At 43.8% G+C, this 15,074-nt stretch overlaps 1 protein-coding gene across 2 annotated transcripts; it reads left to right on the top strand.

The window, feature by feature from the left end:
* The first annotated feature begins 2,000 nt into the window (after window positions 1-2,000).
* LOC112900330 (serine/threonine-protein kinase STY8-like) lies at window positions 2,001-8,482 on the top strand. 2 transcript variants are annotated; one of them, XM_025969149.1, is made up of 17 exons: window positions 2,001-2,839; window positions 2,960-3,077; window positions 3,182-3,276; window positions 3,471-3,572; window positions 4,227-4,299; window positions 4,410-4,520; window positions 5,097-5,147; window positions 5,354-5,490; window positions 5,784-5,891; window positions 5,981-6,054; window positions 6,863-6,930; window positions 7,014-7,091; window positions 7,169-7,264; window positions 7,552-7,632; window positions 7,716-7,766; window positions 7,876-8,016; window positions 8,119-8,482. In XM_025969149.1, exons 1-17 carry the CDS (start codon window positions 2,619-2,621, stop codon window positions 8,176-8,178), a joined length of 1,665 nt encoding a protein of 554 aa, XP_025824934.1. In that variant the 5' UTR covers window positions 2,001-2,618; the 3' UTR covers window positions 8,179-8,482. The 2 variants fall into 2 exon arrangements, with proteins under 2 accessions (XP_025824934.1, XP_025824933.1); XM_025969148.1 differs by having other exon boundaries at window positions 6,916-7,091.
* The last annotated feature ends 6,592 nt before the right edge of the window (window positions 8,483-15,074 follow it).

Raw genomic sequence — 15,074 nt, 5'->3', positions numbered from 1 at the left:
AAGCTAGATGCCGGCCCCCGCATTGGTTCTCAAGAGACAAAAGATCGAGGCACACACCAGCGTTAGCGACGACACAAAATGGCCTGCGCCAAATAAACCAGAGTGGAGCGCAAGCAATGTGTTCCAACTCGATCGACTCAAACCAAAGGTGCTTGCAGTTGTTTAAGAGCTAGGACTCTGTCGTTGCGCTCTCTCTCTCTCTCTCTCTCTCTCTCTCGTGCTTGCAGCACAGTGGTTAGCTTTAACCATGCATTTCCTTTTCGTCGATGGCCTTGAGAAGAAATAAACAATTATTATTAAGTGATCGAGTAGCTTTGTAAATGGGATTGGGAGCCGTCGGTGGCACGACGTCGTCGCTTGCTCTGATTAACATTGCCAAACCACTCTCTCTCACACTAGCTAGCCGATCAACAACTTGCCGCTTGCTTGTAATCAATGAATCAATCAATTTGCCGCTCTTAATAACCTCTTTTTCTTATTGTATGTAATACGGGCATAAACAACACTTGAGGGAGTCGTCCTCCAGTCCACTAGGGGTCTAGGGCTAAAAAACAAGTAATGGCATCGAGGTTGCTAGCCAAGTGACGATGCAGGTCGGCCCGACCTGACCTGACGACAAGAGACAGACAACAATTCAGTGGGTGGATACGTGTTTAAATATAGATTAATTATAAAAATTAATTGCATAAATAAATACTAATTTATGAGACGAATCTATCAAATCTAATTAATCCATCATTAGCATATATTTACTGTACCATAATATTACCAAATTATGGATTGATTAGGTTTATTGAATTTGTCTCGTGAATTAGACTCTATCTGTGCAGTTAATTTTATAATTAAATTATATTTAATACTCTAAATTCGTGTCCAAACATAGTAACCGCGAGGTTTAATTAGAGTCATACAAACAGCCCGTCGGTTCAGCTTCTCCAGCATGGCCTACCTGTAGCGGCCAGTGATCCGGTCTCGTCTCTGATTGCATGCAATGTCCTGTCCATCTCTTCAGCTTGGCAGATCGAAAGCTGAAAGTGGGCGAGGTCAAGCGCGGAATCTTGCATTGGGTCCAGCAGTCGCTTGGTGGAATCTCCGGATCCTGTCGCTCGGAATCTCCAGAGAGAAGAGAACACCGCGTACGGTGCAAGTGATTTTGGCCTCTGGCTGTCCTGTCTTCCGCCGGAACAACTGACACGGACGGCCGGCACCGGCAGGTTAATTAATTTGGTCATTTGGTGACGCGCGGAGTAGCTAGGTTAAAATCTCCGGCGGCGCACAAGGCTTTACCTCATGTCCTGAATCATCACTATAGCTAGTACACTAATCCTTCGCTCTGCGTGCTAAGTTATTATCGGTGACTTGGAGCAAAACCTAAGAAAAACACATCTACTACTCCCCCACCTTATCACACTTTATATGGGAAAAAAGGGAAAAACAAGACCTAGGATATGTTTGTTTCAGCAGCTTTTGTTTCAGCTTTCACAATCCGGCTTTTAGAATCCCACAAGCTGGTTCTCTCTGGGTTTTATCAGCTTTTGCCAATTATTAAAGCTGTGGGGATTCAAGCAGATTAAACTTTGTACTACCTAGTAGCTTTATAATCATATAAACATTGATCCAAACATTATCCATGACGATATCAGCCTACTCTTTAGCATAGCTTCTTAAATGGCTTCACAAAGTATTTCAATCGAAACTGTACCAAACGGATATTTTTGGACCGGCTTCAGGCATAAAGCCATCCATGAAGCTTATTTCAGCTTTCTTTAGCGGGGTGGAGCCATAAAACGTGATTTCGATCGGCTTTCACGGAAGTAACTGTTTCGCCAAACGTTTTTGAAAATAGCTTCAGCTTAATTAGAGAAGCTAAAGCCATACGGCCGGGATAAGTAAAGAAAATGAAAACGCTAACGTCACGAGGGAGAGCAGAATAATGACAAACCTACACCACCGCGGTAATGAAAGCGGGTCCCACCGATTCTCGTTGTCCGTCCAATCTCCGGTAGTCGCGGAAAGGCAAAAAAGAAAAGGTGCTCTCAACACCGGCCGTCGACCCCACGCCCGATCCCCCAGCGCCGCCGCATCTGCTCCGTCCATCCTCCGCCTCTCCGGCTAGCCGGAAAGTCGTTTTCGAATTGGATGAGGACCCCACGCCGCCGCCGGTGCAGCGGATCCGCCACGAGCCAGAACAACAGGCGCCAAAACCAAATCAATTCCTTTCCTTGCTACGACACACCCACAGCACGGCACGGCACAGGGGGCTCTGCTCAGCTCCTCTGCTCTCCTCTCCTCGTCTCCGCCTTTTGGATTGGACCCTGCATCGCCGGCCGGGCCGGCGACGTCACCGGCAAGTACCAAACTGCCCCCACCGCTCGCCTCTCTATAAATACGGGGCCGCCGGCTTCCGCCACAAGATTCTGCCGCAACCGCCAAAAAGATCCCCTCGGAATCCCCCGCCGGCCCATTCCGCCGTCGCCATCGGACTCTCTCCCTCCGTCTCTCTCTCTCTCTCTCTGTCTCGTCGCCGCCGCCGCATCCTCCGCCCCTAAACCCTAGCCCTTGCTGCCGGACGTCGCTATGACCGAGCCGTAGGCGGCACCTCGGCGCCGCGGGACACGATGGAGGACGATGACATCGAGGAGGGCGTGGGCGAGAGCTCATGGCCTTCCGCCGCCGCCGCCGACCGGGGAGGCTCCTCGGGCGGCGGCGGCGGCGGGTACACTGACATCCGGAAGGAGATCTTCGACCGTCTCATGGCGAAGGGAGTCGAGGAGGTCGTCTCAGACCCGTCGGCCTTCCGCGAACAGCTCCACCGGCACTTCGAGCGGCTGCCGGCGAGGTCAGCGTCATGTCATCTCTCTCTCTCTCTCTCTCTCTCTCTCTCTCTTATTCTCTCTCTCTTCTCTCCTGCATGCTTCTCTGCTTGGTTCGTTGACTTCCATTTCCTGGCAATTAGCAGCTATTCCATCGATTTGGACGTCGAGAAGCCGGAGGACGTGCTGCTGCACCGCAGGATTCTCGACGAGTGCGCTAACAACCCTAACAAGCGCCCCATCTTCCATGTCCGCTTTTTGAGGGTGAGCACTGCTCCATCGTGTCTCGAGTTCGTCTTCTCACTGAAAACCGAAAGCGCGCCAACACAGACTAAGAGACGTTATTTGTTCTGCCTCTATATGAACAGTGCATTCACGGCCCCCTGGATTCAGAAGACAAACCACAGGGCCCCTCCACGAGTGAAAACGGTAATAGTGGGGGCTCTCTTACCTCCACTTTGAGGTACACGCTAAAACCCACGCACTTTGCAACATGCGGTTAAATCTTGCAGATGCTACCATTGGTGGTGCAAGTGAACTCAGCCTGTTGCTGTTTCGATGTGCTTTTTGAAGGAAACAAATTGTACCTCGTATGAGTATTTCACAGTGTTATATCTTGCTTGCTAAAAGGTTTATATGCTTATATACACTGCACAGAGAAGCTGAATTTAGGGGATCTGAACCATGTGAAAGGATGATGGAGGACCTGAGTTTGGAGAGAAGAAAATTTGTGGATGACTCTGACGCCAGTTCTGCGAGGTATTTCTCTACTTCAGAGTTATTACACATAGCCCCGGACCTGTATCAGTCAACGACTCATCCTGATTTTTCTTGTTAAGTTCAGCCATATGGCTCGATCTGAAACATCCAATACACCTCGCTCTATCATAATTTCACCCAGAAAATGCTCATGCTTCTCTTTTGATCAATAGAGCTTGAAAGACTCTGAAGGCAGAACTCCTGCGTTTGGTTTAAAAAATAGGACTATATGCCTGATTGGTCTGAATTTCATTAATATTTTACCATGCTTTCGTTTCCTGTGAATAGAGGGGTCTGCAATCATAGGTCAATGGGAAGAGTTATTGCTGGGAGCTTCTTCTTTGATGTGAAAGATACCTTTTGTAGTCACCATCAGTGCAGTGTTCAGGCTAGCTGTGTCATGTTCTGATTGCTAAATTTGGTTGATCATGAGCACAAACTTCTAGGTTATAAATTATCAATTAGGCATATTCCTGTAAAATGATTGGTCCTCGCCCGCTTTTATATTTTACTACTTTGTGCTATTTCCCACCAGTTTGGCCAGTGCTGTATTTCGAACTTCCCTTTGGAAATCATTCTCTTAAATTGCTCGAGATATGTGTTTGTATTGTTTGGTTCATGACACTGCCAGAATTGACATTCAAATATCCACAGGAGGGACACAGGGTTTCGCCGTATTCATGAAATTATTTTTTCTACCATTGACAAGACAAAGCTCCTCGCTGAGGTAAGACTTAGAACACCAATCCATGTTCTATGTGGTTTCTGTTTAGGCTTCAGATGAATGACCTTCCATATTACTTAGGTGCAAATTTTGTTCGCGCTGTTGTTTTGTAGTTATCTGCTTTGCTGTCTGCAGTTGGACTGAACATTCGTGAAGCTCATGTTTTCTCAACAACCGATGGCTTTTGTCTGGATGTATTTGTGGTTGACGGCTGGGATACAGAGGTAAACATAGACCATGATCGTGTAGTGCTAGCTTGTTTGTTGATATATTTTTGGAGCATGTTCCTGTTTGGATTTTTGAAACTTACAGTGGAATGTTCTTTCTATGGTGACAAAACAGATTTTGAATTATGCAAATAATTGTCTATATTGTCAAGCGGCAGATAATACAAACTATGCGTAACATCCCTAGCTAATCTCAACAAGATTTATATGCGACATCAGAACAAGGCATCCTATTCCTATCAACTTTGTTCTCAGAAGGTGCAAAAGGGGAGGAGTACCTCTTATATAGCTAATAGTTTATAGAATATGTAAATATTTATGTTAACTTATGAAGTTATGAAATTGAGGGTTTCGTGCTACCATAATATCGACTTGGGATTCCCTCTTTGCTGGGTAGAGCACCCAATTTTTTTTTGACCATGTGCTTGATAATTGACATATTAAATTAGCTATTAGGCATCTTGTTTATGAATCTGTCGATTTTATTAATGAGTCAGGCATCAGTGCTTTATGTTAAATACTTCTGTTTGCACGGAATTATTGAGTGAAAACTCTGTGTAATGCTGATTGCAGGAGACGGATGGTTTGCTACAGAAACTCAAGGAGACAGCAGCACACAGTCATGTATGCTGCTTTCTTTCTCCACTAGTTTTGCATGGATAGTTAAAATTTGTTGGTGCCTTCCTCGTTACGATGTGTCCACATGCTTGTAAATTACCTTGTCAAGTCAATACAGTGTTTCTATACTTCTACCCAGCTTTATAAGACAAAAGAATGAACCTGTTAGCTTAATATTTTCCTTACAGACTTGAATCCCATGTGTTATGTAGGCCTCATTATTGAACCCAACAAATTCTGCAGCCACGGAAAGAATACTAGAGCTGCAAGAGAAGATTGGTGATTCGAATGTCGACAGGAGTTTGCTGCAGATTAGGGAGAAGATTGCATCTGGATCTTCCGGAGACTTGTAAGAACAAAGTAACACTTTGCAAAGAGTACTATGATATATGAAGCCAATTGTTTGGAGCAATATCAGCAACTGAACTGCCAGTGTTTTTTCATTCCCTTTGTATGCATTACATATTAAGGAAATGGTTTGATATGGGGACACCCTGAATAAACATAAGCAAGAAACTGGCTTAATCATGAACTCTAGAGACATCTAGCTGCATCTTTTTTAAAAAAATTGACTATATATACACGGCAAGACCTCAAGATAGTTCAGCAATCAAGAGGTTGTGTCTGTTTTCTTGTCTGCAGATTCCGAGGAACTTATCATGGTATGGATGTTGCAATAAAGTTTCTTAAAGCTGAACATGTTAATGACTCTTCAAAAGTGGAGTTTTTACAAGAAATAATGATTCTAAAGTAAGCATTCATACTAAATAATTTCGGTACGTACTAACATACTGAATCATTTAATTCCAGATAATTCTAACAGCCTATGTTGTGCCCAGGAGTGTTAATCATGATAATGTCGTTCGGTTCTACGGGGCATGCACAAAGCAGAGCAAGTATGTCATTGTAACAGGTGATGGTCATGTTGCCTCTAATCTTAATTTCTGCTATTTGGATGGGTGTCAGCGTCATTGCTATCTTGAATTTTTATTTTTTTTAATGAAACAGATTTATTATATTGATACTGAACTTGACTCTATTAGATGTATCTTGTTGTACTATTTTAACTTGTAAAATGTGTAATTAGAGTGTTCTGCTAACTGCATGCTTGACTAGCAGTAGAGAAATTTGATTATGTTATCTTCCGTTGTAGATAGCCGTTGTGCAAATCATCTTTGGCTATATTACAAGTAGAAACTTGCACTATTACTAAATATAAATTCTGTTTACATTCTCATATATGAAACATCATGTGATAATTTTCTTTTTTATATGTTTCAAGTAGCCTGATTCTGGATGATGACAATAATTTGGTTGACGAACAGTTTGGCCATGTGCACTGCTGCTTCTCTGTTCCTGTATCATCCTATCATGCTGGTGTAGGTGGCGATCGTTCTTTTGCACAGTTGCTAATTATATTAGAAATTTGGTGACATGTTGGAATCCATCAAAAGAGGTTCTAAGAATTAGCAGCTTAAACTTGCATGAAGCCACTCACCTAACTAAATTTCAGTTGTTCTTAAACATAGAGGTCATTTCTGTAGTTCTTATCTGCCAACTGTCCAACTCCAAGTGCTTTTGCCGCTGCCATGTTTTTAATCCCAAAGAAGCCCATGTGCCATGACTATGCTTATTTAATTAGTTTTTGAGCCAGTTAGACAACTGGATGTAATTTCATTTGTCTAGAGTTTTATTATCAGACAATTCATTTATCCTGTCAGCTGACATTCATGGGATTATATATCGGTTCTGCTATTGGTTATGTCCCTTTCAGAGTATATGCCTGGAGGTAATTTATATGACTTTCTTCACAAGCAAAAAAACAATTTGGATCTCACAATGGTTCTTAGGATTGCTATCGGCATCTCAAAGGGGATGGATTATTTGCACCAAAATAACATTGTCCATAGAGACTTGAAGACTACCAATTTGCTGATGGGATCTGATCATGTATGTATATTATTTTGAATTCATGTAGTTACTAGTTCATGGTTCATCAAACATTGACAACTGGTCTGTGAAAATAGGTTGTGAAGATTGCAGACTTTGGAGTCTCAAGGCATCCATCTCAAGATGGAGATATGACTGCTGAAACTGGTACCTACAGATGGATGGCGCCTGAGGTGTGTTGATTCCTTCTAGTATGCTCATGAGAAGCTCATCTTACCAGACACAGAAACATTGCTGTATGGACGTGTTCACTGTTATGTTTTCACGTGTTGACATATTCCCCCATTGAGATGTACAAGTTATAGGTGTTGAGGACGATTACTTTTTAAGTTTTAATTGTTGCACCTTTGTCGTCCGAACAACAGTATGCAAAAGCTATCTTTCCGAAAACAGTTCTTTCTGTGCAAGTAGGGACAGTTTGTATGTGCATCCTGCTTATAAGAGTTGCATGTCTTACCAGGTAATAAACCATAAGCCCTATGATCACAGGGCAGATGTCTTCAGCTTTGCTGTTGTTCTGTGGGAGCTGGTCACTTCAAAGGTAAGTCATGGTGCCATGTCCAGCTTTGACTCGTCTTGAGTTATATGAGCAACTACCTAGCCTTATTTGTGCTGTACCTGTAGATCCCATACGAAAATCTGACACCCTTGCAAGCTGCACTTGGAGTGAGGCAGGTAATTTCATAGTGACCCAGGCCGGCTGCTAGCTAGTGGTAGATGCACAAGGATGAAGGGTCACAATAATAGACTAAGCTTTATTTGCTCCTTGTTTATACAATATCAGGGGATGCGGTTGGAGATCCCCCCACGGGTGCATCCGCAACTGTCTAAAATGATTCAGCAGTGCTGGGATGAAAATCCCAACGTGCGTCCCTCCTTCGCTGAGATCACCGCAGAACTGGAAGACATGTTACAACATCTGCAGGTAACATTCTTCTCCCCTATGTTGTTAGTAGCTACGCTGGGCAACGGCGAGAAATGGTTTGTGCACTGATGGTGGCATGATGAAAATCTGAATATTTTTCAGGCCTCCAAGGGAACCAACCGTCATTCGAAAGCAAAGTTGCACAAGAAAGTACAGAGGTAGATAGAATAACGAGGTTCTCAGTAACCTTGTCAAGAATAGCTTAGAGGAGCTTAATTAGTATCATCGCCCATATTATGAGGCTACTACGTTACGGTTAGTTGCTACGAAGATGCTGCTAGCATAGAATGTTTTGTGTGTGTGTGTGTATATGTATATGTGGGGTGCTTGTCTGTTGCTCCCAAATACATTAGTACGCATACAGTGAGAACCGCCGCCAATACAGCATGAAAAGACAGACAAAGACATATCCATGTATATATAAGATGGCTTGCAAGCAGCATAGAAGTGCTGTAGTGTTTGTCTACTTGTTTCCCATTTCTACATGAAAAAATATTTGTTTTGACTGTTTTGCATGAACCATGGTTCCTGGATCTTCAACTATCCTTCTTGGAAAATTTCTTTCCATTTCCCTTTCAAAAAAAAACCTTCGGTTTCTAAAACTGGAAGTGAAGAGATTTATGAGTCATTGCATTCTTGGGCCCGTCTGTTTGCTCTTCGAGTTTTTTTAAAAAAGGGCTAAAAAAATTAAAATTCTAAAAAGGGGTGCCAGTTGGGAATAATTTGAAAAATGGGACATCCCGCCCATCCAGAGGGAATAAGAAAGTTTCTTGTTCGCGAAGAGGTCCCTGAGGCAGGGATCGGGCGGCGGGATGTTGACGGCCCTATTTTTTTGTTATTTTTTGTTGGAATTTATGATTTACAATCTATTTAAAATTTGGACTATTTTCAAATACAATATTGATTAGCCATGCTCTTTTGTATACATATAAAATTTTAATTTAATTTTACGAAGAAGATTGCTCTATCTAAAACTCGTATGAATATGGTTAAACGATAACGTTTTGCGACGTAGAATCTAAATATTACGATAGTACGATAGATCAACCAATTAAAAAAAATATTATAATACAAAAATAGTTTAAATATAAAAAGTCCACCAAATCAGGAGTATCTACCCCGCATGTCCCGGATCTCGCGCTCTCTTGGTCCTCCCCCCTAGTCCTAGCACGTCGGCGTATGTGGTCCTCCGAGTACGTAAATGCATCTGGAGCACGGTGAGGACGAGGCGGAGGAGGTGCAGGCGTGAACGGGTCATCCTGGGACTGTGCACTTGGAGCGTCGTACGTCTGGGATGGACCAATGATGTCAGGCTCGGCGCCGCCGCCCACCAGCTTCGACCAAGTGGCGGAGCCGCCCTCCCAGTCGTCCCAGTCCGGCACACCGAATGGACCACCGTATGCAGGAGCTCCCGTCGACCATGCATGCTGAGCATAGCCCTAAGAGTACGGTGCAGCTGGTGCAGCTGGCATCGAACGTGACGGGAGAGACGTTCCTGGAGCATAGGCGCCAAACGTCTGAGACTTCATTCTTGCAGGAGGAGATCCCATTGCCGTCGAGTGCATGACTATAAAAAGAAACGAAATTAATCGTGTAAATCAAAGGTGATCGAAATGGCAATTATAAAGGACTTACAGCTTGAACTAGCGGCAGTACCGCTGGACGCTGCGTGCGGTGCTGCAGAGGTCGACGGACCAGCTGTGTACACATGGGCGGACGCATGAGATGAACTGGAGGCCCCCACGTCATCTCTGCCGCGACACGTCAGTGCACGTAACGCTCGCGCCAAGTTGTCTTGAATCTTACGCAAGCTGTTCTTGTATTGTGCCTCCGGTACACGTACTCCACGTTCAAGCAACGTGATCTGAGATGTAGCTTCGACCTCCGCGAAGTTGATCAGATCAATCTGCATTCGTAATGGGATGCGGAGTAATATTGTTATCGATCTTTTATAAAAATAAAATTTAATAATTCAAGTTGCGAAAGACGTACGGCGCCACGCTGCTCCTGATCACGGTACGAGGGATACGTGTCCGAGATGGTCGGCTGGTGCTGATGCTCCGCATCATCAATACGTGAAAGAGTGACTTACGGACGCGTGCGAAGGAGGTACCAGCGGAGGTATGCGGCGTATGACGCCTCCGTGAGTGGCTGCCCCTCGTCCCACACATCATCACGTGCATCAAGCCACCCTTCTACGTACTCCTGCATCTTGACGACCCAGTTGACCTCGTTGGCATGATAACCCCTGCGCGAATATCTGTTGCAAACATTTGAAGGATAATATTGCTTTATGATAACGAATATATAATTAATACAAAACGAGTTATCACAAACTTACTCGTGTACGTTGCGCGGCACGGCCTGGAACGCTCGAGGTAGGAGAGGAAAGTGCTGTCGTCGCCCGAACTGCCTCATCACACGCTCGACGCAGTACGACTCGACAAGAATATCGAACACTAGGTTCGCCTTTGTCAGCCAGTACTCCTCGTCACGCGTGCAGAGGGAAGACAACCCGTGCGGCGCACGTGTCTGAATAGCCGCAGCGGTGTACGGTGTCCAGATGACATCCTGTGGCCGCATCCGATCAAATTCGGACACGAACTGAGGGTATGCTTTTCGGACCTGCCGATGTGCCCAGCTCATCTGCAAAATTACACAACTGCATCGGTACTCCTCATATACAGAAACGTACAACAGTAAATTAAAGAGCTTAAAAGAACTTACCCGTCGATCGGTCCAAAGCGAACCCATCGTGGGGCTATCCTCGTCCCACATCCCATACATCTCGGGCGGATAAGGCTCCTCGTTGATTAGGGGACGTGCTGTGGCGAATCGCTCGTACGACCATAGATGCAGCAGAAGTGGGCAGCCTGTGATGACGGCGGTCCTCTCCGTCTTCAAACAGGCTTGGCAAAGGTCTCGTTACGTGGCAGCAAGCACTGCCGATCCCCAGCTCCACCCAGGTACCTGGCCCGGCTCCGCATCCGCAATCGCGCGCGCGTATTGCATGAGCACCTTGTCCACATAATTGCCGGTAGAGTTGCAGAAAAGAGTCCAGCCGAACAACCACAACAGATATGCCTCCAGTATCGCGACACCTCGTACTGCCCAGCCAGAGGGTGCAGATCCTGAGCCTGAAATATATTTGTTCAAAACTTAGAGGTAGTCACATATGATTCAATTAAATTAATTTAAAAAATAATTGGACGTACCCTAAATTGTATTACCCAACTCTTGGCGGGGCCGGGCAAATCAGGTACGTTCACAACAAGTGGCGGGTTCGCTGGAGCAAACCGCTCCTGCAACTCCGCCCTCCAGAAAGGTGGCACGGCAACCGGGCCAACAGCTTCACCCGCAACGGGAAGCCCGAGCAGATACGACACGTCCTGCAACGTGGGGGCCATCTCCCCGCACGGCAAGTGGAACGTGTGCGTCTCCGGACGCCACCTGTCCGCCAACGCTGCAAGTAGAGAGCGGTCCAGCTGCATCTGCTTCTTGGCGCCACCGTCTTGGCCGTCGCCGACCTGAAGTATACGTGCGAGTGGCAACAAACCAGCCTCACGTAACCTGTATATTTTGCATTGTGATTACAATTACCGTACAAGCTATACATTAGTTTCGTTAAAAAATATAAAGTATCACCTGTCAAGCCAGCGGTCGTCCATATGCAACAACTCCTTTGCTACACGAGGGCGCAACTCATGAAGCTCCTGCCCCTCCACCGCTACCATGTACGACCTGTGCCGTTCGTCGATGTGCGCGTCAAGGAGCTCCGGTGTCTGCGCCATATCTGCATGAAAAATATACGTACCGTAAGACATATTCCTACAAACAATTGAAAATAATAAAAACTATTTATAATAGAACTAACCTAACAAATATTTCTAAAAGCTATTAAAAATACTAAAAACTATTCAAAATATAACTACCCTAAAAATATATTTGAAAACTATTGAAATTATAAATACTATTCAAAATATAACTACCCTAAGAAATTTATCTAAAACTATTGAAAATACTACTAATAAATATTTCTAAAAGCTATTAAAAATACTGAGAACTATTCAAAATATTACTACCCGAAGAAATATATCTAAAAACTATTAAAATTATAAAAACTATTCGAAATATAACTACCCTAAGAAATATATCTAAAAACAATTGAAAATACTAAAAACTATTTATAATAGAACTACCCTAAGAAATATTTCTAAAAGCTATTAAAAATACTGAAACCTATTTGAAATATAACTACCCTAAGAAATATATATGAAAACTATTGCAATTATAAAAACTATTCAAAATATAACTACCCTAAGAAATATATCTAAAAACTATTAAAAATACTCAAAACTATTTAAAATAGAACTACCCTAACAAATATTTGTAAAAGCTATTGAAAATACTGAAAACTATTCTACGTATAACTACCCTAACAAATATTCGTAAAAAATAATTAATAATTATACGATTATAATACCTCCAAACTGACGTGTGGACAGAGCTTCGCCGCTTCCTCTCCTTCTTTTCTTTTTTGTTGATTTTTGATGAATATTATGAGAATTAGGGATGGGTGGGGGGCTTAAATAGTGGGGGGTGACATCCCGCCCGTTGGAAGGGCGGGATGCCCCTCAGGGCAACCTCCCGCCCGTTGGGGGGGGCGGGATGCTCTTTGGAACCTCCCGCCCTCCCAACGAGCGGGAGGCCCCTCGGAAGACACCCTGCCCGTTGGAACGGCGGGACGTCGCGTAACTTTCGCGAAGAGGCCCCTGCGAAAAAATTTTCGACCCCCCACCGACCCCCCGCCCGTTGGATGGGCGGGATGTCTCATCCCACCCGTTTATTGGGCGGGAGGCACCCATTTTTCGAAATGTTCTCAGCCGCGACCCCTTTTTCGAATTTAAATTTTTTTAACCCTTTTTTAAAAAAATTCTTGCTCTTCTACTACACTTTTGTGTACAAATGGACCATGGGCCTTTGCGGATTCGCCAGTCACACCCGATTTTAGAAGCAAATCCGAGTGTATTTTATATGTGCGGTAGGATCAAATTATACACATATGATAGACGTCATAAGTGAATATATCAAAAGATAAGGTTCGAAATGTAAACCTTATGTAAATAAGAGAGTAAATAATATTATTACACTTCGAATAAAATAGACTCGAAGGTCTTAAGCGTTTCACCGGAATCCTAAACGAGACCTGCAACAAAGCTTCTTTCACAGGCAATTGATCGGTGAACGCACGACTAGAACTCCTTGAAGTCGTTATAGTGTTCCACTTTTACGTTTTCTTCTTTATAGCAGTTAGGCAAGGGTGAGTATTCTTATAGTTGGTACTCAACAAGTGGGGGAAGAATGCAAGACCATCAAGGAAAGGCTAAAGACTTATAGCGGTTAGCGTTTTTAGTTGGTCAAATTTTATTAGCAAGCACCTATTAACTACCCACTTAAGCATAATGCAAACAGCATCGTAGCAAAACCAAGGAACCATAAATTAATTAGTCTTCAAGTTCAATTATCATGTGAGAGTCCAAATCCCACGTAACCATAAGCACGGCTGATATATCAGTTTTCATTTTGCAGAGGTTGTACACTTTCACCACACATCGTGCTCCCCTGAGTCACCCGGGTTTGCAAAACCCTTAAACACTTCTGACGTGAGTGGCGAGTGGTTCACTACGAAGTCTTTACAAACACATATAGAAAACTAGATAGCCCACTAGAGTTTCGGTAGCGCACGAACCATAACCCTTCCTAATGGTCACCACCTTAGCAAATGCTACTACCCCAAGAGGACCGGACTATACCCCAATCACCGACCTCCTTTTTGCCCTTTCGGTATGACTACCAGTTAACTACACGTCTAATTAATCAGGTAAGGTCAGAGCCATGTGACATTGTGGTTGTACGGTTTTCTTTCATGGTTCTCCATGTTCCATTTAAACAAAGTGATCTTGCAAATTATCCAGGTATAACAATAGAATAAAGTCATAATTAACATTCTCAAAAGTTTGTGATAACACCATATCCCAAACTTAAATAACTAAGCATTTCTACCTAAAAAGATAACTAAAACCAGGTGTTCAAGACTTGGGTGAAATGACTAGGTCAATCCTTAATAGGTATCCCATCAAGTTTACGCAATTCGACAAATAAAGCAAAGTGTATTATCATGTTATTATTGGAATAAAAATAGAATATGTAGGGGAAATCCACTTGCCTTCCTCGTCAAATTGCTGGTTCTCTTCCTCGTACTGCTGCTCTTGTCTTTCCTCGAACGTCACATCGTCTACACGATCACACAAGAAAAAATATACATAAAATAAGAAACAATACAAACAGAGAAAGATAAGGTGATAAGTTTATAGAGCCTGCTGCAAGGATCGCGTGAGTGCAAAAATCGCCGAAAACATAGTTAAAACGAAGAAGATATGGCTTAAACATGATTCCAGAGACTTAACTGCAAAGAAACTAAACTTTCAGGGGCTAAACTTAAAAAACCGAGGGCTAAAACCTAATAAAACTTAAAACATAGGGGCTAGACTAGAAAATAGAGAGGTTAGGATGGCGTGTAAAAAATAGAAAACAGGGGCTAAAATAGAAAAGAAAGGATTGTTTTGTAAATACTTTTGAATTCTCGAAAATAGAGGGGTCTTTTTAAAAGAGACAAGAGTTGACTGGTAGGAGGGATTGACTCGGGCTGGAACTAATCTGATCCGTCGGATCAAGATCGGACGGTGGGAGTGGCTCGGGTGCGGCTCGGCTGGGATGGCTCGGGTGGGCGGCTAACGCCATGGCTCGTTCTGGTGGCTCGGGACGGCAGGCTCGGGCGGCGTTGGGTGGCTAGCGGTGAGCCGAGGCAGCGGCGAGTTATCGGAGTTCACCGAATCCGATGCTTCCGGATTCGGTCTTGCACGGGGAAAAGTCGAGAAGAGAGAGGGAAGTGTAACATTCCAGGTTAACCTTTAGAAAGTTTGTTTAACGAAAATCGTGAATTTCAAAAACTTTTGCGAATTATCTTGGTTTGGAGGGATTGATGAATTTTATTTGAT

Source organism: Panicum hallii, chromosome 7, assembly GCF_002211085.1.
Source record: "Panicum hallii strain FIL2 chromosome 7, PHallii_v3.1, whole genome shotgun sequence".
Lineage (NCBI taxonomy): Eukaryota > Viridiplantae > Streptophyta > Magnoliopsida > Poales > Poaceae > Panicum > Panicum hallii.
The sequence above is the reverse complement of the archived record's forward strand: the minus strand, read 5'-3'. Positions and strand labels throughout refer to the sequence as shown.

Excerpts from the sequence above, each read along its gene's own strand:
- LOC112900330 (XM_025969148.1), top strand. The coding sequence starts at position 2,619 with ATGGAGGACGATGACATCGAGGAGGGCGTGGGCGAGAGCTCATGGCCT. Across the intron at positions 3,277-3,470 it reads TCTCTTACCTCCACTTTGAG|AGAAGCTGAATTTAGGGGAT; the intron begins GTACACGCTAAA and ends TACACTGCACAG. Across the intron at positions 7,767-7,875 it reads CTGCACTTGGAGTGAGGCAG|GGGATGCGGTTGGAGATCCC; the intron begins GTAATTTCATAG and ends ATACAATATCAG.